The following is a 25,184-nucleotide window of genomic DNA, read 5'->3' on the forward strand; positions in this document are numbered from 1 at the left end:
CACAAGAGAAAAATCATTATTGGTGCTTGGAGAATTTTCAAAGCAGTTTACTGTCATTAACCAGGTGATAACAAGCTGTGCCAGTGAGGGCTGTTGGAAGCTGTCATTTTCAGCTGTCAGTCTTGCTGACAGAATGCCACTTAACACGATGCAAAATATTGCACAGATTTCACCCACTCACATTACACCTGCTAGCAAGAGAAGCATACATAAGTTTATTTCACTGTTCACACAGTGACCAAATGAAAAATGAGAATTTTGTGCAGTTTCTAATATTTGTGGGTTTGGTTTTATTTGTTTTGCATAAAACTCATGTGCATTAACAACAGAGTTCTAAGTAAAAAGCAACCCACAAACCCCAAGCTAAAATGGCTTCCTCAGATTCTTTTATTACAATTTGGTATCCCCCTAATGCTTTTACAATTTTCAAATTAAATGAAATCTTTTCCAGTTTTTAGCTAAATCTACCTCAGCTTGATCCAGTAGTAAAACTAAAACATATAAATTGTCATTCCTCCTGTCCTCAGTAAGTAATTTCAGTTTGACAATGGGCAACTTGTTGGTCTATAAGATAGAAAGAATCCAAATCTATAATTTACTTATATAGGCATCAGTTAAGAGAGATTCCAAAGCCACCTGAATATCTGATTCTGATTATATTTCACTAGGTCAATAAGTATTTGTTTCACTGTCTAATAATCCCAGTATCCTTTGGAATAAAACTAAAAATGAGACCTGTGTACCTGTAAATGCATTCTACATTGCAAACTCCTGAAAGAGAAAGAAGCAAAACCAACTCATGTAGTTTTCAATTGTTTATTATTTTCTTATAATTTTCATTTTGTCTGATCATGAAAATATTCAACATCCTGCCTTAATGATTTTATTCTTTTTGCTGTCTTTGGAGACTCTACAAAGGTTTCTAATGGGCAGCAGATTAATTAGGGCATCAATCCCAGGGGAAAAAATATTTAATTCTGAGACACTCAAGTTGTTTCTATGTATTTTGTAACAATTGTATTCTAAACACAGCAATTCTCCAAAGCTTTTATATAGATTTTCATTGAAAAAAAGTTGGAGGAATTATCAGCTCCTGAAATGTGGGTATACTTTTGCCTCAAGAGATATTAAAGGTGTAATTTTTTTCTAGATAACCATGGCACACCTTCCCTTTTCAGGAAGAATTAAAATAATTGCCATCACCATGAACACAAACCATAAAGCACACACTAAGTCTACATTCACAGTCTCCTAGCAAATTAGAGCTGGAGTGCCAACTCCAAGAAACTGAAAAACCTTTACAATGGAAATCATGCAATAGCCTATATGTAGCCATACATAATTGTTACTCATTAGTGTTGAAGATCTGTGTGTTTCTAGCCAGTTTTGTAACTGATAGCAGACAGTGGAAGAAGATATTCATAGCTGCCATTTTTTGGTCTTTCAATTCTAAAAGAATGCCATTTTAACATCTTAATTATCTTTAACAGTGATATTCTCTCAAAAACATGTCCATATCCTATACTTCAATATCACAAGTTTTATCTGAGACTACACTCTGTGCTATATGTTTTAGCAACAGTTTTTTTCACCCTGATTTCACATAAAATCATGTGGTCATTTACTGGGTAATACCACATTCTTAAATGCATCCAGTACTCCACAACTGATGCACTATTAGTAAATAATCCCACTTGGGCAAATTTCAACAAACTCACCAAGTGAGCTGCTCTCAGCAACAACAGCTACAGTTCCACTAAGATACTCCTTGAGGTAACTTAGCCCTTTTAACAGCTTGCTAACAGTGATTCTTGCCAGTGATCACTTCTCTTCTTCCATACATATTTTCTAACATTTGAACTGTTAGAATTGTGGGTTTTAATAAGGTCCTAATAGCTTCAAGGACTTACTGCTGAGTACCACGTAGTACAGAGTATTCTCACTGATGTTCACTGCCTGTGGGAGGTTCTGCCACAGACTTCTTGAATGCCCTTGGACAAATCACTCACATCAGATACTGAGATACTCCAAGATTCACAGAACAATGTCATGTCACTCAGAGTGGAATGTGGTTAAGCAAAGAAATGTCTATCTGTGAGTTTAGGTGCCTCTACTCCTTTAAAAATCTATTTTTTAAAATATATTTTCCTCCATCCTTCAGTTTCCCAGTCTGTGTCCAGCTGACTGTTGATGTATGGAAGCACCATACCTTACACCAAAGGAGCATTTAAAGGTGAGGATTTACACAGTTAGGGGTTTGAATACCTTTTGCTGCTTCCATGGAGATGATGTCAGGGCCACAGTTCCTGTAAATCTATAGTTTCTGAATGGTTAATATGATTTTCAGTCCCCATGGCAAGCAATGTCAGTTGAGAGCTTGCTTTGCTCTAATTTATGTTAACATTGTGAAAATTCTGCACAAATACTGCAAAAAGAGAGCTCTTAAGCCTAATCAGTGAAGACATACTTAATATCTGTAAGCTCACACGAAAAAATGCTAGTCCAAAGGACATAAATGTAGTTTTATATTTATCCAAATGGAATAGGCAAAAAAAAACCTCAAATAAGCAATGAATAAATTTGTTTCTAAAATGTCTAGTAACAGGCTGTGGCTGAAACAAGTATGCAGCTGAGCTTGTCTCCTGCAAAACTCACCAAGATTTCCTGTTGATGGTACTGTGAAACACAGCTCAATCCCCACTAGAACAGAGAAGCTTGTTTAAAAGCACACAAAGCTCAGTGACTGAAGAACTCACCCAGTACAGCACATCAGTCCATCCCTCCATGGTTATACACTGGAACACAGTCAGCATTGCAAATGCAAAGTTATCAAAGTTGGTTATGCCTCCGTTGGGTCCAACCCATCCACCCTTACATTCGGTGCCGTTCATGACGCACTGACGGCCGTTCCCTGAGAATGCACAAGGTGCTGGATCGTCTTCAACTAGAATATCTGGAAAAGGATCAAAAAGTCACAACTCTGAGTCCTCAAGCTTTCATGAGTTACCCCTTCACGAGGAAATATCAATGCTGTTGTGAGAAAAATCTGGATTTCACGCTGAGAAAGGCATCAGAGCATTGGAGATTTTAGTCTCGCTCAGACCTGGGCCTTGCAACCTCAAAAATAGGTTAATAAAAATAATTAAGCAGTGGAAAGAAGCACAATGTAATAATACATTATTTAGAAGTGTCTCATTCTGATTATTTCTTTCCTCTTCACTGCTGCTACTTCACTTCATGGCACTTCCCACCAACACATGGACCACTAAGGAAAAATGGATTTAATTCCTATACAGAGTTGTGTTCATTCCTTAGCTGAAAGAAAAGCACCTTTAGCCACCAGGTAAGATGGTTTCACTCTTTCAAAGTTCTCGCACAACACACACTTCCATTTCATGATTTCACCTGGATGGAAGAACACTGTTTTCCTTCTTCAGTCATCTCAGAACTGCCACCACCACCCTGCCTCACCGTACTGCCACAATCTGGATTTGTCCCTCATGGGTAATCACCCTTATTTCCTTTAAGCTACACATATCAGAAATGAAAACCTATTCAGAGCATGGTCTAGTCTCTAACTAGTTTGATTTTTTGTGACTTTGGTATTGAGGGTTTTTTTTTTCATTTAAGGCACTGTACCTAAAATTGTGAACCAGTGTAAACTGGGGCAACAACAGCTTAAGTGCTTTGGCCCATAGTTCTAGTTCAAACTGAAATCCCACAGATTTGAAAGAAAACATCATCAAACCCTTATGTTAATCAACATTTTAATGACTTACCTGAATCAATAAGAAAACAAGATTTGTGCATTTTTCCAATAAAAAGTTCCAATCCTATAATAGCATAGATTATGATTACAAACAATACCAAAAGGGCAATATGGAGGAGGGGGACCATGGCTTTTATAATGGAGTTCAGGACAACTTGTAAACCTAGAAAAAAAAAAGAGGATACAAGATATGAACCATATTTCTAGGTCTTACTCTATCAAATTTTATATAATTACACCTTATTAGGACTTAATGATACAGACATGCAGAGATAATCAGATTTTTTTAAAACATCTATTGTCCCAAACCAAAATATTCCTTTAACATATCTTTTTAAGAATCTAAAACTTTCTGTCTAATTAGTTTACTTCGTTTCTCTGTTAATAAAGTTTATATCATAGAATTCAGCGCTTGAAATGTGTCACAAAAATCTGTGGGTGCTTTTATAAAGAAAGGGCACGTAGTCAATGTGTGCCTGTAAGTCATTTTATATGACCTTGAAGAAGTTCTGTGCTAAAACAAAAACTTTGTGGCAAGTTCTTTGAAAATGTGCACTCAGCCAATTGTAGAACTGTCTTCTTGCTCTGGGAGAAAAATATAGTTAGCTGGGAAAACACATTTTTAATCTGAACAAACTTATTCTTTCATCATTTATCCCTTTCAAAACTGCTCTATTTTTTTTTCTCAATTAAATATTTATCCAACTTTTGGCTTTACCAAAATGAGCTAATTCCAGACTAATGAAGTTGCCACAGTACCAATGACAATAAAATATGCCTCTTTTTTAACTTGATAGACTTCCTCTCTGACATGTCATAGGACTGTTTCCATCCTCAGTGAAGTCCTTTTGCCAAAAATCAATCATTTCCATGTAACAGTCCATGATATATTAAACACAGAATGAGCTTTCTTCCTCTGAATGCCTTAGAAAGTGCTGAACTGGAAGTTGTGAACCTTGTATAGCCCAAATAGCTTCAATAATTAATAAAGCATTCAAAGAAAACAGGAAATATCAGAAAATTCAATTGCTTTCTTAAATGGTATTTTTCTGTGTTTTAAGTTTCCTAATTTATCTGTTAGCTCTGCTGAGATAAACAGAAGGCATTCATGTGCATTGGAGGGGGCAGGAAACACAAAATGTGTTATGTGCTCTGGCATACACTTACCAACATATAAACTATTTTAGGACCACCTACACTTTCAGATGCAGGGGTTTAGAATTTAAAAAAAATCTGAATTTTATTTTCTGGTGTATTTGCATTTTAAAATGTAATTTACTTTTATATAAAGCTTCTAAAAAGCAAGTGTATTCCCCTCTCTGCTTATTGAACTGTGTAAGGAGATCATGCACTGACTGAATTCACAATCCCTAGTTCAACCTGAAATAGGGTATCACTCATCTTGAAATTCACTTTATATACATAGCCAGATAACAAAAACTCAGATTTATCCCATCTCATTTGGGTAGTGTCTGGAAGAAGACAGTTCAATAATCAGAGCAGGCACATTCCTGAGTGCAATGGAAGTAAAGAGAGCAGAGCTTACTGGGCACTCCTGATACGAGTCGGAGAGGTCGCAGTACACGAAAGGCTCTTAGGGCTTTGACATCAAAGCCACCAGGTTTGCCACCTGAGTGGCTGCCACCATCTGTTTCTTTGGTTAATTGTTCCAATATTACACTAAATAATCTAGAAAATGAGATGAGAGGTAAGGTCATTACTATCTATTTACCACGCAGTCAAAGATATTAATTTGGAAATTAGTTGAACTGCAGATCACTCTGCAAAGCTGTTCAGATGTCAAACTGAGAGGTATATTTACACATTAAATCATGACAGACAGAGCTATGAAGTGCAAGACTTTATAATCCTTCTAGAGAATGAGGATCACACAGTTTCCAATAATTTAGCATTGAGCTTATATATACAGTTTGCTATTTTTAAATAAATGAAGCTACTTTGCCACTTTTGTTCAAACATTTTAGCTTTAACATTTGGAGAATTAATCTTGCCTTTAGAAGAAGAAATAGAAAATAAGTAAAACCATCTGGTTTAATTTTGGAGGAATAGATGAATTCTAAGTGGCACAGCAGTACAATATTCTATATACAGTCAGCAGAAACTGAATATTTTAAAAATAATTAGAGTTCACCATTTAATAACACCAAAAAGATTTGTTTCTTACACATAATACCTCTGAGGAAAATATATTCCCAGATGGCTCATTTATTATATTGTATTTTTTCCCTGCAGAAATGAATTAGTCATTCATTAGAACAGTTTGCAAGACAAGACTTTTATTTTGTTTTCCCACTTTTAGCAGCAATTTAAAGTGATGAATGTTCTTGAAATCCAAATTAATCTTAGGTTTATTTTAGTTTAGAGCACTATCTCAGATGCATGGGTTTCTAGACTGCCACTAGACCACACAAACTCTGTTATCCTTTGCACAGAGTCTGTAGTTCAATAACAGAGCTGCACTTCTCCTGAAAGGATTATAAAGTTAATAGAGTTCTGCAATCATGAGGAATGTTTCACACTTGTAAAGGATGCCTGAAATGTGCAGGGGTTTATTTTGGTCATGAAAAGTTTTCACAACTCTGGTTAAGAACTCTGTCATGCTGGATAGTTGCCTGAAATCATATATTATTTAATAGGGTGCCTAAACTAGATTATTGAAGGCTTTATCCTCCCCCAGTAAGCAGTTGGCCCACATCAGTCAATATCCATCCCTAGACTGCTTCATTCTGCTCCAGAGAAAAACTCAGCCCCTAAGACCCTACAGATGTTACAGGGAACACGAGCAGCCCACATATTGTTCCACCAAATCCAGACATTGAATACCAGGTCCTGATTCAGCCCTAGAATTTAATGGAAGCATAATTGCAGGAAAACAAACACCTCAGTGATTTCAAGAGTGACTATTTGTGCTCTAAGACAGACATTAGTAGAAAGGCTTCTGAGTCAAGTCCTGAATCCAGAGAACCTTTCAGCCTGTCAGTTCATAGAACATTCAGAAAATTAAAGGGCATAGGCAGGTGCTATGAAAGCTTTCTCTACCAGGACCTTATTCTTCCACAGAAATCAATGGAAATTACGTGAGAGACCATGCAGACTGCTCAGAGTAATTCATACTCTGATGGGTTACAGAGAGAAGTGACAAAGAGTAGAAAGCACCACATTCACAGCTCTGTCTACAGCTCTGTCATTTTGTGTTGTCCAGCTGAAACCAGGACGTATGTCATTCCTAAAAAGCCATTAAGGTATAAAACTATTGATCTTCTTTATTGAAATGTACATTCATATTCCTCTACAGTTTATCAAAGTTTAAAGGTTTAATTAAGATTTGATCTTAAAAACATCTCTATATGTGTTTCCCTTTTGCTTGTAGAGATTTCTTTTGGCATAATTAAGATTAATGTAATTGGACTGGCTACAGTCTTTGCTGAGAAAGCAAATTTCAATGCATTCAATATAGGACATCATGGCAGCTCTTTCAAGCTATTAGAATACCTAATGAAATTTCCCATTGAAGTTAGTCAAATAGAATCAGGTCCAGAAGTGATTCCATATCCACCTTGGGTTATATATGAAAATCAATTTTTCACTGTATTACTATGTATTAATTAAATAAATGGGACTCATGCTTGGTCAATCATGCAGGTTGTGCTCTTACTGAAAGAACAAAAACCTTGCTCACAATTTTGTCAGTATGCAACATGTTAGGAAAGGTCCACCTTGTCTTACAGGTAGGCTGATGACAACCTGCACAAACTTCTGGATTTGAATTAGGATTTATTCTTACTGTGATATTTTAGGCATTTGATAAGATGTAGTCCTTTTTATTTTCATATTTTCAACAAATTCAGTGTGAGCATTTGACCTAACTCCATTTAGCCTCCAATAATTAGTGTTTTAGGAATTAGTGGAAAATTTTTTAGTTATTATGTATTTAGGACACAGCCAAAGATAGAGGTCATGTTAATTAGACTGCTCCAGGGTTACTGTAACTCCGTGGTCACTTGACAAAAGGGAAGAGGTCTATTCAAGTGACTGCTTGGCAAGGGAGCAGAGCTCGTGTGTGACAGTCTCCAACCTGCCCACCAAGCTTCCCCTTCAGGCACAGGGACCAATCTGTTGAGAATGACCTGACCTGATGAAGGACCTATTTATACACAAATTTTAGTCCTGGACCAAAACTGCCTGCATTCCAAAGGACTGGCCCAAATACAACCTTCTCAGTAACATTTAGTATCTCATAATCAAATAGTTACAAATCAGGCATTCTTATATTCACAATACCTCCCCAAATTTAACAATGCTTTACCACAAATTCCTTTACTTAGCAACTCTTCCTTTCCATTAATTCAGTAACAACTTAAAAGCAGCACACACTCTAATTCCTGAGCCTTTTCAATTACAGGCAACCCTTAATATAGTTTGAATTTTAAAATGAAGTTAGAATTACATACTGCAAGCCAAGGTTGTGTTTGCTATAACATACAAAGTTATAAATGGATAATGCTCTCCATGTTCTAGATAATATATACTTTTTTTATAAAGTATATATTAAACAAACAAAGCAAACAAAATTTACAGTACTGGCTAAGCAGCTTTTTAACATATCCTCCACAACATTTAGGAAATTGGTGAATATACGTCTCAAGATTAATTCCCTAGATAGCTGAAGGTAGAATCCAATAAAGTAGCATAACCACTGACATAGAGTTGCTGACACAAAAATAATTTATCAATAAGTAGGTCCATAATGTAAGTTCCACTCCTCTGAACCTGCAGAAGGCCCAAGCAGTCCCTTCTCTGGGGCAAAGAACAAACTCTCCAAGGTTTCCTGGTACAGTAAGGTGCACAGGGTAAAGAAAAAAAGCCATTTCTAACATCTATTCAAACCTAGGCAAATCAAAATCATATCTGTATCTGGAGCCTGACATGCAGCACCCAATTTTACTAAGATTTGGGGAATATGAAGGAATCACTATTAATTCTGTCTCCCCAACCACTCTTCTCCACTTTGAAACATGTGGATCGTCCCAGAGGTCTTTGTGAAACAGATGAACTCCACATGACTGCAGTGAAGAGTTAAAGAAATAAATTAAATAACAACATGCAGCCCTTAAGAGATCAACATATGGAAAGACACCAGGAGTTTTTCTTGAGAAAAATCAGATGGAAAAGCTTCTGAAAAACAACTCTGGAAATCTCCAGCAGGTCTCAGAATTCCCTGGGAACTTCTACTATAAATGCAATGCAGTCTATAGCCAGGGATAGCACTGAAAATTTGAGGACTTTTTAACATTTTTTCACTTAGTTCATTCTTTTACTCCAAAGAAAGAAATCCAGCATAGGTTGCTACTCACAGCCAAACAGACCTATACATACCTCACTGTAAAGAAAAGTTTAAATATTTTTATAATGGAAGATAAGCTACTTACCCTACTATTACTATTACAAAATCCAATAAATTCCATCCGTTTCTAACGTATGCATTGGGGTGTAATAATAATCCATATGCTATAATCTTCAAAAATGTTTCAACTGTAAAAATTATCAGGAAGGCATATTCTACTTTTTCCTGTGGAAGACAAAAAAGAGTACAATGAAAGACAATGAATGTAACAGCTCTTTTTACTATTGACAATTTGCAACAAGTGGGTACTGATCAGGAGTAAGGAAATACCTTCATGGCAGTTTATTTCACAGGTTTTAATTGTATAACACTTAATGATAACTGTACTTGCAAGGTTATAATTACATAATTGCACAAGGTTTTCTTGTTTTCACATTCTGTGAGAGGAAAAAAACTTGTTTCTGCAAACATGGAAGCATACTGTACCTTTGCTTAAGCAGAGTCCCATCCAGGTCAATAGGATACTCTGCATTCATTATAAGTAGAAAATGCAGTAGAACAGAGCCCTGGAAATATCCTTGAAATGTAAACAGTGGTCTACTTCTTTTCACTATTAAAAAAAGTCTTAATTGTTTCATATTTAGTTTTACACTGTCTTGCAACTTTTTTATCTTGATATGGAAGCTTGCATTGACTTTTTCTCCCTTCCATATCACCAGAATTTCTTTAAAATACCCTATTAAGTTTGAAAAAAATTTAAGGTACTGTACCACCACCTTGTATCATTGAAGCTCCAACATTAGATTTAAGGGTTTTTTAAATGTTATTAGCTCTGCATTTAAAAAAAAAAAATATCAGAGCTATATACTGAATATCTTTTCCTAGCTAACTAGACACTCTAGAAAGAAGAAATCCCCAAAAATATTATTAGCATGCTTAACTTGGTAAATTGAAGAAGTCACCACTATGAAAACAGAGCAGTTAACATCTCTGTTCTTTTTACCTTCAGACATGCTAATTTCATTATTTTCTATAACATTTTGTTTAGTTATCTGTTGCTACTCAAATATTACAGCCAAGAATAAAAGGCACAAAGAGTATGATTCATTTTTTAAACTTGTTCAGGAACACATGACGTTGCTCATTTATCACTTACAAGGTTAATTACATGACTGTAATTGCTCAGTCAGGATTACCATCTTCTACTATCATTACTCAAACAGAACACCAACGTTGCACACAAAAATACATTATCCTTATTTGTTACACACAAAAATATACATTCCTTATTTGTCACACAGCTTGGCACTTTCATCATTTACAACTTAAAGATCTTGACATTCTTATGTGCAAATCTTTAATTTGGGCAGGTAGATTTCTTTTCCTGCCAAAGAGGCCATTTGGGGTGGTTATGTGTAGGATGTGGTATTTCCATTTGTAAATCTGACACTGGTGACTTAATAGAGGCACAGGCTTATGAATGAAGTCCTCTCCAGGCCTTTATGTGCAGCAAGCAGCACCCTGGGGTCACTGGGGCAGGAGAGGCACTCCAAGGATTCCTGGATCTCACTTCCTGCACAGCTCAGTCCTGTACCCCTGCCTTTTCCCCCTCTTTTGAGTACACTTCATGAACACTGTGGAGCTTCATCCAAGGCTCCTCAGCTACTTTCCATTTTGGGTGAGATCCTCCAGCTCAGTGAAACCAATACATGTCCTCCTTCCCCTCAAACTTCCTAATTCTTCTTTCAAAATTGCCCCTTCCATTTACCCATTGATTTATCACCAATCAATGAGGACAGTTGCTAGCTAACAAGAGTAAAGTGGCCTCACAGAAGAAATGTGAATGTCTTGTGTACCAAAATCCATCAGATCTCTTTGGCTAGAGAACAGCACTGAGATATAATAACATGAATTATCAGCATTCCTGAGAAACACACTCAGAAATGCTTAAATACAACAAATCCTACCACATACACATTCCACAATAACAATTATTTCTGTCTCCCTGCAGACAACTGAATTTGCAGCTTAATTATAGGAAGAAAAATAATGTAGGAAAACATAAGGAAGACAAAAATATTACAGTTGTCATTTGCCATGGGCAAAACATATATCAAAACCATAGTAGTAAAAGAAAAAGTGAGACAAAATATGTATGTTTCATATATGCCAAATTTCAATAGGTTCTTTTCTTAAAAGGAACACAGGATCCAGGACTGGATGGGACCTTCTGAGCAAAAGTAACCTCATGGGTCCCTATGTCCAGAGTTTTATAGGCAACCATGTAATTTAACTCCATCCATTAAAGTACCAGTTCCATCCTAAGAACCATCTTTGTTCTTCATTGGTCCCCTTCAAAAAATATTCCAATGCTCTTCTGCTCTCCGGGCTAAACAGCAGCCCCAGGGCTAAAGTTACACAACTTTGTTAATGCCACATAGCCCTGCAGCTCATTTTAATGGGACAGTTCAAATCTGAACAGCTCTGCCCTATCATTTACCAACCATCCTTGAAAAATGGTATTGGCCTCAGCCCTGCTTATCTCATCTCTTTTATGGAAGCAGGAGTTTTTGTTATTTCCTAAACAGTCCTGCAAACATTCCATTAGAGCCATATGGAATGTAGGACAATCTCATTTTTAAACCCACCGGTGGGCTCAAGGTGTGTGTGCGTCACTTTGCAGATGGACCATAAGAAACCTTGACAGCTGCACAAACAGAAACCACACGAATCTCAGCAAGGAAAAATGGGAAGTGCTGCATCTTGGGTTAAATAATCCCACACCAATATGGGCTGAGAAAGGACCTGGAAGTCGCACACTAATTTAAAGTTGTGCTCATTTAAATCAGACAAATTCCATAACTTCACTATTTCATTTTCCCTCCCTTCCTGCTTTCCTCCCTTTCATGCTTTCACACACTATTTATTTATTTATTTTCAAAGCACAACCTGTGTCTTCCATGGAGGCCAGATGAATGACTTGGCCCCATAGTTAACACACAAAGTACAGGCTGTGCTTTCTTCACAGACTGTTTGGCTCTTTAATAACTAGGCAGCCAACAGATGTTCTCACACAAACTGCAGAGTTAACAACCTGCTCACCCTCAGGAAGGCTCTGGTGGTCTCTTCTCACACTTAGATAACTTCTTGTTGGTCACTATGGACATCAATTTTTGCCTCTGCTACCCTGATGTATCGGTAAGCCACACATCACCTTGTACATCCAGAGCTTAAGCAACCACTACTCAAGAGTAAATAACATTCAATTTTCAGTATTCATGAAAGAGTGGTAGAGGCAGGGTTGGTTTGGGAAAATAAAACTAAAAAAGGAAGAGATAAATTCAAAATACAGACTCAAGACTGCAGTTTTCGCAAGATATGATGCACACGTTTATCTGCTCTGTTTTCTCCACAGTGGTGAAATCATATTTTGTTCATATTAGTTGCTATCTTTAAATGAACACTTAACTTCATTCAAAATGGCAGTGGGAACACTAAAAAAGTAGACAACTAAACAAAATAATAAGGAAATACCTTAGAGTATGTATTGAGTGCTTGCAAAAGAAAATCTCTATTAAAAGAAACCAAGAAGGAGGTTTTGGTTCTAAAAAAATGCAGAGATTATAGCAAAATTTGCACATAATTTCTAATATCTATTATTGCATTTAGTTCTACACTGCATCATAAAATTAGCAGAAAAAAGTGACAGCTGTAAACCTAAAGAAGACATGAAGCACAACAATATGTCTGCATTCTGAAGACTCTAATCCTGAGGCTGTATAGATTAATAGTTGTTTGTTCACTGATTTGATAAAGCTAGGTCATCTCTCCTTACAGGCAGCTGATTCCAGCAAGGCTGTCTGACACTTTGGTTAATGCTGCTCGAAATCTTCAAGTCTCAGCAATCTTTTTCTGAATATATGATGCAACAGGACTGATAAGATAAACTGCTTTTCTCATGGAATCCATGGAGTTTGCCTTTGATCATGGAACACAAAACAAGGCCACCCTTACCCTATGAGTTTAGGTGGAATCATTAGAACTTCATTTTCTCCAAAAAAATTTTAAAAAAGGAAAAGAAGAAAGAAAGTAAGCATTCGCTTTCTTATTTTAAGTAAATCAGCTTAGCAGAAACCCTGTTGCTCAGGAAATCTTTTTTCCCCCACCCTAGCCAGATGGTGTACATTAGTCATCATTTATTATCTTCATATTTTCAAAATCTCTGAAAGAAATATGCAAAGCTACTGTTACATGTTAGAAGGTGACACACCAAAATTCTGCATTTACGTTAAGATATTTCACAAGATAACTGTTTCAAAAAAGTCATTAATTTGCAGAACCGTAATCTATTATGCTAGGTAATTAAATCTTACTATATTAAAATTTCTATTCCCTTAGCATCAGAGATGGGAATTATTTCTTAACTGAAGAAATGCATTTTTGCATCCAGACAACAAACATGCATTAGAGTAAAAACTGCTTAGCAGATAAAGTGACTCAATTTAAGCAAATTAAGCAGACTGATCAACTTTCCAAAGTTCAGACACAACACAAAATACTTTGACATCATTGATTTAGGGATCAAAAACAAAAAAAAAAAAGTCAAATCACATGCTGTTTAATAAGTTGTGTGACTGATGTTTGTACAACACATATAAAGCCATTTATCTTTTTGACAATCAGCCATTTTTTCGAGTTCTGGCACTGGGAAAACACTATCTACAAGACAAAAAAGTAACTTGAATTTTGAATTTCAAAATATAATTATTTCATTTTGCACTTTGTATACGTGTATTCCTCTGAAAATCATCTGTGACATGCAGCACAGTAACAATTAACAATAGGAAAGCAAGCCTATTTATTTCCACATGTGAAAAAATGTTACAGCAGTTTCCCAATACAAAAAATAAAACACAAATGGAATCCATAAAAATAAATCTATATACTTGCCTTTGTTTCATCAACTTTAAAAGCAGAAACAAAGTCATGTACTACCAAGATTAGACATGGAAATTGCTCTCTATTCATCAGAAGAATTGGAATTATTTATCACTCAACAATTCAGTGATAACTATTGGGTTAACTGTGCCTTTAGATACATAACAACGAACAAGGAGGGTGAGTTTGAAAAACATATTTTAAGGATTCTTGTCCTGATCAATCCAAATAAATCATGTATCACCATCCTCATCAGTCCTGACCCACTGGAGGGAATACAGGCACTGCTCTTTACTTTGTCAGATGTCTGCATTACTGTCCTTGTAAGTGCAGCTCTGCTTTAGACAGTGCTCTGCAGCAACTTCAGAAAATACCATTATGTACACAAAATTATACTCCTTTTATATAGGCCTGGGCATCAGACCTTGTTTCCATACTTCAAGAGCACATTTCACGTACATGAGACCTTTTATGTTTGAATACATGTAAAATCCAGGGCAAAACTGGGCAGGAATTTGGCATCAGGCCCAGAAACATCTCCAGTCTTTTGAGGGGCTTTACAGGACATCATCACATTACTGCAGATCCAGATGCTCTGGCATTTTGGGCTGGTTCATCTCATGGCAAGGCTGATACTTGAAAGTCAACACTATAGTGTACAAACTCCATACTTAGGAGTAGAAATAAGTAGGTGTTACACAGCAAGAACATTCTTACAGCAGTTCAATATTAAATTAACAGGATTTCACATTCCTAGCACCACTGCCAAGCAACAAATCTCACTCACAACATTTTTACTGTTTTCAAAGAGAACACAAAATCCTTTTATCTTTTTTGAGCTGAGGATTCACAATCCCTCAGTCTGGTCACAATTAACAACAGTTGCACCCTCCAGATCTCAAGCAGGCATTTGTGTTTGCAGGAACAGAACGTGCAATAAGAACATCTCAAATACTGAGCACAGCAAAGGAACAAAATGGATGTGCAAGCTATACACTGAGGTGTAATTAAAATTAACTGCAATTTAGTTTCTTAAAGTCCCTTCTTATCAATGTAGTCTGAAGGAGCACTTGAATAACTTACATCACTGAAAGAGTACCTCAAACTTCAAAGACAGCTTTTGTTTTACTTTTACCTGACAGGTTCTGGCAGCCAGAGGTAGAGGAAAAAGCAGAGCATATTTAACACTGATTACTTTTTTCATTATTTCCTGCAATCACTTCCTCTAAATGCACTGCAGACCTGCATTTCATCTTTGAGTGTGATTGCTACTCATTTGTATTTTGCACTTTACATAGTAACACAATAATGGAGATGTAAACACCTCTGTTCTGTAAATAAGCATTTGTACAGAGAGAAAAATGTTGCATCCAAATTACAATTTTTCATACAGATTACAATTTTTCATACAGATTTCAGGGTTCTGTTTTGAGCCACATTGGTTTTATTCATGTAAAAGTTCAATTTAGTACACGTTAAGTATTTTCAGTCCATAAATAGAAAAAATTTCAACCTCTTTGTCTGTTTTTTCCTCCTTTATATTTAGGCAGAGCTCTGCTCTGGGACAGGTAATGCAGAGCTTTGCTGAGCAACAGCTGGGGAAAACAACAGACATCCACCCTCTGTGAACAAAATTATTAAATCCACTATTGGCCTATTGGCACTGCCTTGCACACCCTCACAGAGGCACAGTCAACCTTTCTGCCTCCTATTGCTGTGAAAAAAATGAGGCAAAAGGTGTGCTTTTGAAAATTTGATCAAAAATAACTAAAAGCAAAACTGAACTTCTGCAAATTGACCGACTAAAAAATTGATCTAATTTATTATTAATCTAAAAAATTAATAGAAAGGGCCCACAAAAAAGCCAATCACTTGGCAATGACTGCATTCTTGCAAGGTGTGAAAGGCAGGTTGTAGAAATGCCAGCAGGCAGAACCACATGAGCTTCAGTCCTAAATCCACTTGAAGATTGAGCACAGTATTCCAAAGAATTGCACAAGTGAAAACAGGCCAACTAAGCAAGAAAGAAAATACCTGGAATAAAATCCAATTTACCTGAGTGTCTTTCTGCCCTCATCTAACTGATGATATTCAGGAAAACAAGGCCAGCACAAAAAGTAGAAGACAATATTTTTGTATACTGGCACGTGGTCTCATCATTTTCCTTACATAGGTGAATAGAATCAGTGTCAAGTGGTGAATTAAACCTACATCTACTCAAAAACAGCATTAATGTTAAATATATTTTGATATCTACTATCAATTTTATTTATTTATATGACACCAGGTTTTGGCCAGAAACCAGGGTATGAGAATATTAGTACATCTCAGCTTAGTGAACATATTAAAATTCTGAAAATTTAGAAATCAAGAGAATTTTGTAATGCTTATAAATTCATTCTGACCCTGCAGAAACCTACAAGTAGAAAGTAGTCAAGAGAACTGACAGCACTAAATCCTGTATTGAATTTAGAGCAAGATGCAAGATAGGTAAAAAAAAAAAAAAACCACAACTCCAAATTCTAAAAGATATTCTTTTTCCTTAAAAGATAAAAACTATAGACCAAAATCTAACCAATCAAATAATACTGTCATTATTTTGGCATTTCACTATGAAACAGATGAAAAAAAAAATCTGCTTTAAAAAGACTCCCATGTGAGGTCTTCCTGTATTTTTTTGCTAATCATACTTCAAAAGCATGTATTGATACCACTAATATGTTTCTTAAAATGCTGCCATAAAAACTTTCAGCTGTCACAAAAACCACTCAGGTGATGCTGCAATAGCCTGGATTTAAACCTACCCAGTAACAATGTCCATTTTTTTCCCTGGTTTTCCAGCCCATGTAATTCCTTCTTTGACCAACACAATCCTGAAATGCACAGGAGTGGCTTTCAGCCCAGTTCTGGTCACTCTGCACTCAGCTTTTCTGTAGGTGAGCGTGCCAAAACAAAAGTCTATCCCAGCAGACTGACAATTCTGAGTGGCTCTGAAGGAATATGACATCCCAATGGAAAGAAAGGGAGAAGACCAAACAGGTCAGGTTTTTTGTGTGTTACTCATTCATTCACAGCTCTGTAGTGAACCAGTGCTGTGTTTTAAGAATGTCAAGGACTTTCTGTAAGGAAAAAACTAAATATTAAAACAATATGGAGAACAGATTAGGTCTGTAGTTCTGTTCTGCACTGATAGTGCCAGCCAGGAAACAGAACAATGACATTCCTTGAGTAGGTGTTTTCTTCCTTGATTTATTCATCTGGTTGCAAATCTAATTTCCACTTTCATTACAAAAGAACTGGATAAAATTGATAGAATAATTTCATCACAATGCTTTACTCATTAATCTGCCAGATACATGACTCCATTAGCTCTTTGCTTTTGTCAGTTTAAGAACTACAGAATGATTTGTTAAGAACATACCCAATGAGACTGTTTGTTTTCCTAAAGACCTTTAGTAGGGTAGAAACTTGCATTATGTAAGGCTTAATAATTTAGTTTGGCAGGATTTGGTTTGAGTTTGTTTCATTTGTTTGGTTCTGCAGGGTTTCTTTGTTGGTTGGTTTTTATTACAGGGGAAACAGTTTAACAAACACCCACCAGTAAGGTTTTCAAAAACTCAAACACACTATACCTACCCCATGGCCTGGCCTGACCTTGAGGTGAATACAAAGGGAGAGCATGGTTAGGCCTGGTACTTCATTGGAGTTTTTCTATTCATCCTTCTCAAGTTTCAAACAGAAGAGTCCCAGACCAGTGGTCAATCTGGGAGCTGTGTCCTACACTTGTGGTCTACTACTGCCCCTTGCAAACCAGCAGCATCAAGAATATTTTCTTCAACCCTCTGCTCTTAGAGCGTGGTCAACTTCCATGACCAGGATGGGGTATCCATATCAGGACTGGCTGCAGAATTAAAATGGTATTTAAAAAAAAAATTTAAGGGCTTCAAAAAGTACTGGAGAACGTGTATCCCTTATATTGGTATAACAATGTTAAGAAATTTCTTCAGAGAAATCTCTATTTAGTTCTGACTTCTTCTTAAGACATCCTAACATCAGCTCAGCACTAGAATTTCATACAGAAGACACTGAATGCAATACATGATGTGGAAATGATGATTCTATACTGGAGAGGAAAGTATGATTGCTAAATAAGTTCCAGTGTGAAATATCTAATGCCTTCCTGAGAACTACATGCTGCATGCTCTTTTACCTCTTCACAATTCTTTTCTTTCAGAAATAATTTCTTAACTCCTTAGATACACTTTGATTTACTCTATATATTTGGTAACAGGTAAAACAAAGTATTGCACTAAAAGTCACCTCAACAAATCTAGCAAGACTGTATTATTTATGAGCACACAACCTGCCAGAGCACTGGAATCCATAAACTACAGAAATGTCAACAGCAATGTTCCTGACGAAATACATTTCCAACTAAAAGAGAAGGCAGGATAGAATATTCCTGGTAGATGCAGCCCAGAACAACAATGTGAGGAACCAAAAAAATGCATTTATCCAAACTGACAGGAGAATGGTCTGCAGTAGCCATGAAAATGTTAAAGCACAACTTTATCCTTGAGTGTCTCAGTTGCTGAACAAGGTCTCCTTTGCAGTGTTGTTCTCCTGTGGTAGCTTCTGAGCCAAATGCTTGAGGTATCTCCAATAAAAATTTCATTTCATAGTCAAAAATCAAATAACACACTAATAAAAGATGTTGTTTTGAAAGAACATCATAGTAAATTCCAGATATGTGAAATGTAATGTGGCTGTAGAAATTGGTATTTCCCTGCAGCAATAAAACACAGGAAGATTCCCATTTTGTGTATCCACTGAGTATTTGGATAATTATGAAAGGAAAACCCTCTGAGTTATTTCATCTTGAACAAGAGGCTAAATGAACATAGAAACATTTTCATCACACATCTGAGGATTAGATTGCTCTGGCTGCTCCATAACAACAAAAATGAGGATCTGTAGCGAAAATACAAGGGAAATGTGCTCTTTTGCCATGGCAGTGTTCAATGGAAGCCCTTTGCTCCACTGCAAATACAGAGCTCATGGACAAGAAATACAAAAAGGTGGAATGGCTCTCTATAAATACAGAGGAGTTGCAAGAAAAATTCAAAAAATAGCACAGCTAAACCAAAAATCCAGTCCACAAATAAGACCCATGATATACCAGCTTTAATTTCAGCAGTGCTCAGGTACAACACTGATCCGCTCTTATGAGAATTCACTTAAAATTAAGCATTTAGCTGGTTTCTACTAATAGTACCACCATGAAGCTTTCCTGTTTTCTTCATTCTACCATGGTAGAAAAGCATTCAAAGTAACCGTAAATGTACCAATATTGAAATAAAGAAAACCATGGAATACTACTGACATCCACAGCTAAGGTATCTGGAATACTTGCCACAGTAGAAACTGAAACACCTGAATAAAGTTGAAAACACTTTCGTTCATCTCCTCTGATCTGCAGATCAAACCTTAGTGATAAAAATCTTCAACTCCTGATAGAAAGTAAAATATGAGTCTGCCTGCCCTAAAGCCACATTTCTTGCTTCTTTATGGATGAATCAGCTTTCCCTCTATCTTGTGGGATGTAGCTAACATAATTTAGGGTCCCTCCAGTGCCTGCTACAATTACAATTCCAGATTCTGCAAATGCTTCTAAGTGCATCTTTGTAATCTCTAAGTTACAATGCAAAACCATTTTCTTCCTTTCATTCCCATACCACTTGGCGTCCCAGGAGATGTATTTAGGTTTTGAATGTCTTATTTCATTTTCCACTTCTCCACACAGAACACTTGATCAAGAATATTATTTTGTTATTCTTCCCATCCGAACTGCATCTAAGCCTGCTTTAATTTATTCCCCTATCTGGAATATCAGTTTTGATTTCCAGAGAACTCACTGTCTACAACAATATATTCTTAAATGCTCCCTCACTGTTTCAAGTTCACTTCTGTTATGACTATAAGACAGTTCGAGTACACCAACACTTGCTTTTCTTCCACCTATAAAACTGCTTTCAGTTTTATAAAGCTGCCATAGAATGTCATAGTCCCTGTGACTTTTCACCCATCTATTCAGTGGAATAGCCCCTAAAGCACATTTACAAGCAGTGTTCTTCAAAGTAATTACATGAAACAAGAGCCATTACCTCCCTTTTGGAAAAATTAGGCTTTATCCCCTAAAGAACCAAAGTCTCTAAAAAACCCTAAAGTCTCTACTATCCTCAAGTAGGCAAGAAAAAAAAAAAAAAAAAAAAAAAACATAATTTTGATCAGATAAAAATGCCAGAGACCAAGAGCCAAACACAAAAATAATTTTTTTTCTCTTTCAGCTATATGCACAGAATTTAAAAACTACTCATTTACTGAAGGTCATGGAATCATCAAGGCTGGAAGAGACCTTCAAGATCACCTGGTTCAAATATCAACCCACCACCACCATAATCACCCCTGAACCATATTCCCAAGTGCCATTTCCAGATGTCTCTTGAGCACTTTGAGAGATGATGACTCCACCACCTCCCTCAGTAGCCTGTTCCACAGCCTAACCACTCTTTCAATGATTTCTTTTCCCCTAATATTTAATCTGAACCTTTCCTGACACAATTAAATAGCCACTTCATCTTGTTCTTTCTCTTGAGATTTGATAGAGGACAACAATCTCTTCTAAGGGAGTTGTAGAGAGTGGTAAGAACCCTCAAGCCTCCTTTTCTCCAGACTAAACAACCTCAGCTGCTCCTTGTAGGACTTTCCAGACCCTTCCCCAGCTTCACTGCCCTTCTCTGGACACAGTCCAATGCCTCAATCTCCTTCTGAAATGAGGGGGCCAAAACTGGATACAGGATTCAAAGTAATTTGATTGTCTAAGTAAAGATATTTCACAGCCAGAAGAGCTGAACTGAAAATCCTATTAGTCTCCCACTGTTTCAGTGATTTGAAGACAGCTCTAAAATTTTTTGATTCTACTTCAGTGAGTGTAACTAAAATACAAATCTTTGTACCTTAATGGAAGTTGATGACATATGGGAGTCAGTTTATACTACATATTGGTTTTTAAAATGACCAATGAAACACAAATATTTTCACAATCCACTACAATACATTGAACAGCCAGTGAAAATATTAGAAAAATGAAGGTCCGAAAATTAGTCCTTAACATGGGAGGAAGATTAACAGGAATTTACACTCCACAGGCTTAATTCAGAATAACTTTGGAGTCAGCAACCCCCATTTCTTGTTTTCTTTTGCAAACTGACAATTTGACGTCACAAGTTTTCTACTCTGATTCCAATGCCAGTACCTCAAATTTGACAAGAGGGTCCAATACTCTGCAAATCAAGTCCTCAAAGTGCAACAAAATGCTTTAATTAGAGCTATTTCTTTGCTTAGTGCTATTTCTAATTTATGATTTGCCAAAGGCACTGTTTTACTCGTGTTTCGATGGAATACTTAGCACAGCGTGAAATAGATGGCATCTCCTCTGTAGCAAAAGTGAAAGGTTGACTTCTGCCCTGGGCATCTTTTATTTTTTGTGAAAGCTTAGAGGTAGAAACTGAAGCATGATAATTGAACCTTGAAGGAAAAAGAAGTGACATTATAAGAACTGCTTCTGTCAAGTGATAAATATCCTGTGATACGATATATTTAATTTGTACGAACAATTTCATGGTGTTAATAAAGATTAAAAGGTAGTTATGCCATACAAAAAGGGACACATTGGACATGCTGACAGCTAGAAGACCCCACTTACCATTCCAAGTAATGGTGCAGGTTAATATCGAATGAAAATAAAAAGGATAATTCACCTAATCTTTTTTTTAAAAATAATTCTGCATTTACATTTATTATACACGGCATATTTAAAAGGTGGTTTTCATATGCTCTGGCACCCAAGGCATAAACCTGAAAGTGCCAGTGGAAATAACAAATGATGTAATAGAAGTGTGTAAAACCTGAGGCAAGAATACGTCGCAGTCAGAACCCAATGGCTCTGCTCAAGTGACACACACATTTGCACTCAGAAGTTTTGCCTTTTTTTTTCTTTAGTTAAAGCTACCACAGCAACATTCTCCTAGTGAGGTGTGTCAGAACTAATGTAGCTGAATGTAGTTCACTGTAATTGAAAGTAATTCATGCTGTCACATTTACTGTAACGAGAGGTCACATCTCCAGGGCCATAAATGTTGTTCACATTAATCGTAACTGACACCTTCCTCCTCCTTCAGGGAAATTCAGCCATATTACATGGCTTAGTTCACATCCTTTTTAAGTATCTGAACTTCTTTATGTTTGGCTGGTTTTGTCGTTTGTTTTGGGTTTATTGGTTTTTTAAGCTAAAACCAGGCAAAAACACCAGCAACAAATTCTGCCTTGTGCATGGTGATAAAGTCATCTCACAGAAAAGTATATAACAATAATTATAATTACCCTGATCTCCAAAAATCCTACAGATTACTAAAAATTATGACCTAAAATCTGGCTATTCTGGATATTTAAGGACAAAACCATTTCTTAAATTATAAAGACATATGGGCCATATTCTAAAAGAGTAAGTAAAATACAACATATTCCATAATTATCCCCTGGACTACATGCATTAATTTCTTCCTAATACTTACATATATTATGATTTAGGAATCATAAAACCCCACAGTAAACCAGGTACTTATTTTGGAACAGCTAAATTCCATACTGACATGCCAGGGAATGAACCTCCATTCCCAACATGACTGTATATTTCAAACCTGATAATTCAACTAGGACATCATTTCCTTTATAAATATTAACCAGTTATTTGGGGGGTTATAGCATGTAAGTCTAAATCTTTTCATCCCTATGTAACAAAGGTACACACACAAAAAGAAGGCCCTTCAGAGCACTGAATACATGTGCACTCCATAATTAACACAGTGTACAGAAAATGGAAAGCTTTTAATCTGCATTCTTAGCTTATCCTGAATTATAGTTAAAAGATGAAAGATGCTGAAGAAGGAGAAGTGCAATGAAAAAACACACTGTCAAGAGCACGATGTGCTTGTTGGCCAAACAATAATCTAAGTTTCTTTGTTTTGTTTTAGTTGGGTTGACCGAGAATCTGGGTTTTCTTCTTGAAAAATTAAGTGGTATCTTACCTCAGAATTAAAAGCTTAGGGTTTGGGTTTTTTCTAACAGATCCTTATGGGAACACGAAATATAAATTTTCATTTACTCACAACAACAAATGAAAATATTAATGATAAAAAGTTTCACTGATGACTCTCAAAATTATGTATTAAAGAAGTGAAGAACATAAAAACAGGAGCACAGATTCATTTTTATAATAGCTTGGAATACTACTTTTTGAAAGGCAAATTCGCCTTAAAGTTACAATTATTTGAAATTGATCATAACACCACAAGAAAATCAGTTGTTTGATTTCCTTTGGTATAACTCAGTAACAATGCCACTGAAACCAAGTAAATTAGATGAGTATATGAATTTTTGAAGAATCCATGTTGAAAGACTCCAGACTCGCTATCTATCACAGAACACAACTCTTCAGGCATAAATAAAATTGATTCTTTCAGAGACCAATTTTTCTGTTGTCTCACAATGTCATTTAATTTTGGTAAGGCACCCAGCAATTGTGCAATTTCCTACAGTAGCATTTGGTGTAGAGATACACAAAACATTGCTGTGAGCCCTGCAGTAAAAGTTTGCTGAATGACCTGAAACACCAAAACAAAAAATGCATAACCTCAGTGCAATAAAAAAGTCATATCATGCTTATTCTTCTTACCTATAATTAACATTAACTGTTATCTTTTTAGCAACATCACTCAACATTTCTCAGAAATAAATCTGGGTTGTTCTTCCAAACAGGTAAGCACTTCATGTTTCATTATTACCACACTATTGCATAATATTTGTCCTGCACCAGTATCTACAATAGCCTTGATGGTGCTTGTTGTACCAAACATATCAACAAGGATAAAAACATGATTTACATTTAAAGTAGTTCCCCATCTCAGCCTTAACTGCATTATAATTCCATCAGTTTCTTACTCTGTAGAAAGGCATTTCAGCACGTCTACCCAAGTACCTCATTTATTCCTAATTTCCAAGGTTATCATTAAACTAAATTTTTCCATTATATTATCACTTAGGAAAATAGCTCAAAAGTCATAGTGAAACTATATTCCAATAAATCACCCTTGCCATTAATACCTCAGCACCACAAAAAGAATACATAATTAAATAACTATGGGCTCTTCTGACCAGGGAAGTGATTTTGCTTTAGAAATACTCTCCTGTTCTATAAAGAAAAAGTCAGAGAGTAAAAATACATTTAGATAATAAAACATGCACTCCTATTGAGTCCTATGAAATACAGCTACTCAAATCCTATTATTTTCTTAGGACTCTTTATGTACTTCAATAAATCATCAATCACTAATTTCAAAGTTTTTGCTGAAAAGAAGCAGCAGCACTAATTAAGCAGTCTGCCTAAACTCTGAACATGGTTTTGCAGATATTCTAAAGCTCATTTTTGTACATTAATTTCACAAGGATAACACAGTCTAATACTTTATTAGGATTGGGGGTAAACCAAGACAATATGCCAGGGAATTCAAATTTTCTCCTTTTTCCTACTTTATTTCTTCATTCTTTGCTGCACTCTTTTCCAGCAGCCTGACAGCCCTGAGATGCGAAGTTGTGGGGCCAAATCCTGCTGAAATGAATGTCCTGTTCACTCCTACTGGAAGTCTGTTCCCATATCTCACCCCTCTGGCATTTAGAAAGCTCTTCTAATCACTAATGTAACTTTACCCACAGCTAGTTGATACCCAGCTGTTCTTGTGCCAACACTACCCTTGAGCTAGAGCAGCTTTCCTCTCCCCCTCATGTTCCCCCACTGAAATTCTCTCCCATTCTTCAATTTTCCAAGCTGAAAAATGTCATGCTGTTAGTTCCCTCTTATGAAATAAGTTTATTCTACACAGTCATCCTATTATCCTTCCTCTGCACCTATTTATTTGAATTGATCCACAAGAGGATGATTAATTTACCCTCTTTCAGAAAGCAATTTCCACACCGTGATGACGTATGCACATAAAT

General features: G+C 36.2%; 1 protein-coding gene across 1 annotated transcript in view; it reads right to left on the reverse strand.

Annotated features, from left to right (window-relative positions):
* CACNA1D (calcium voltage-gated channel subunit alpha1 D) overlaps nucleotides 1–25,184 on the reverse strand; it is a 168,770-nt gene that overhangs the window by 97,992 nt on the left and 45,594 nt on the right. Inside the window, exons 4-7 of the mRNA XM_053953667.1 lie at nucleotides 9,220–9,359; nucleotides 5,316–5,458; nucleotides 3,780–3,932; nucleotides 2,757–2,953 (exon numbers count right to left, since the gene is read on the reverse strand). Coding sequence (XP_053809642.1) covers nucleotides 2,757–2,953; nucleotides 3,780–3,932; nucleotides 5,316–5,458; nucleotides 9,220–9,359 — 633 coding nt within the window. The remainder of the gene's footprint in view (nucleotides 1–2,756; nucleotides 2,954–3,779; nucleotides 3,933–5,315; nucleotides 5,459–9,219; nucleotides 9,360–25,184) is intronic.

This window comes from Vidua chalybeata, chromosome 12 (genome assembly GCF_026979565.1).
Source record: "Vidua chalybeata isolate OUT-0048 chromosome 12, bVidCha1 merged haplotype, whole genome shotgun sequence".
NCBI classification, from domain to species: domain Eukaryota; kingdom Metazoa; phylum Chordata; class Aves; order Passeriformes; family Viduidae; genus Vidua; species Vidua chalybeata.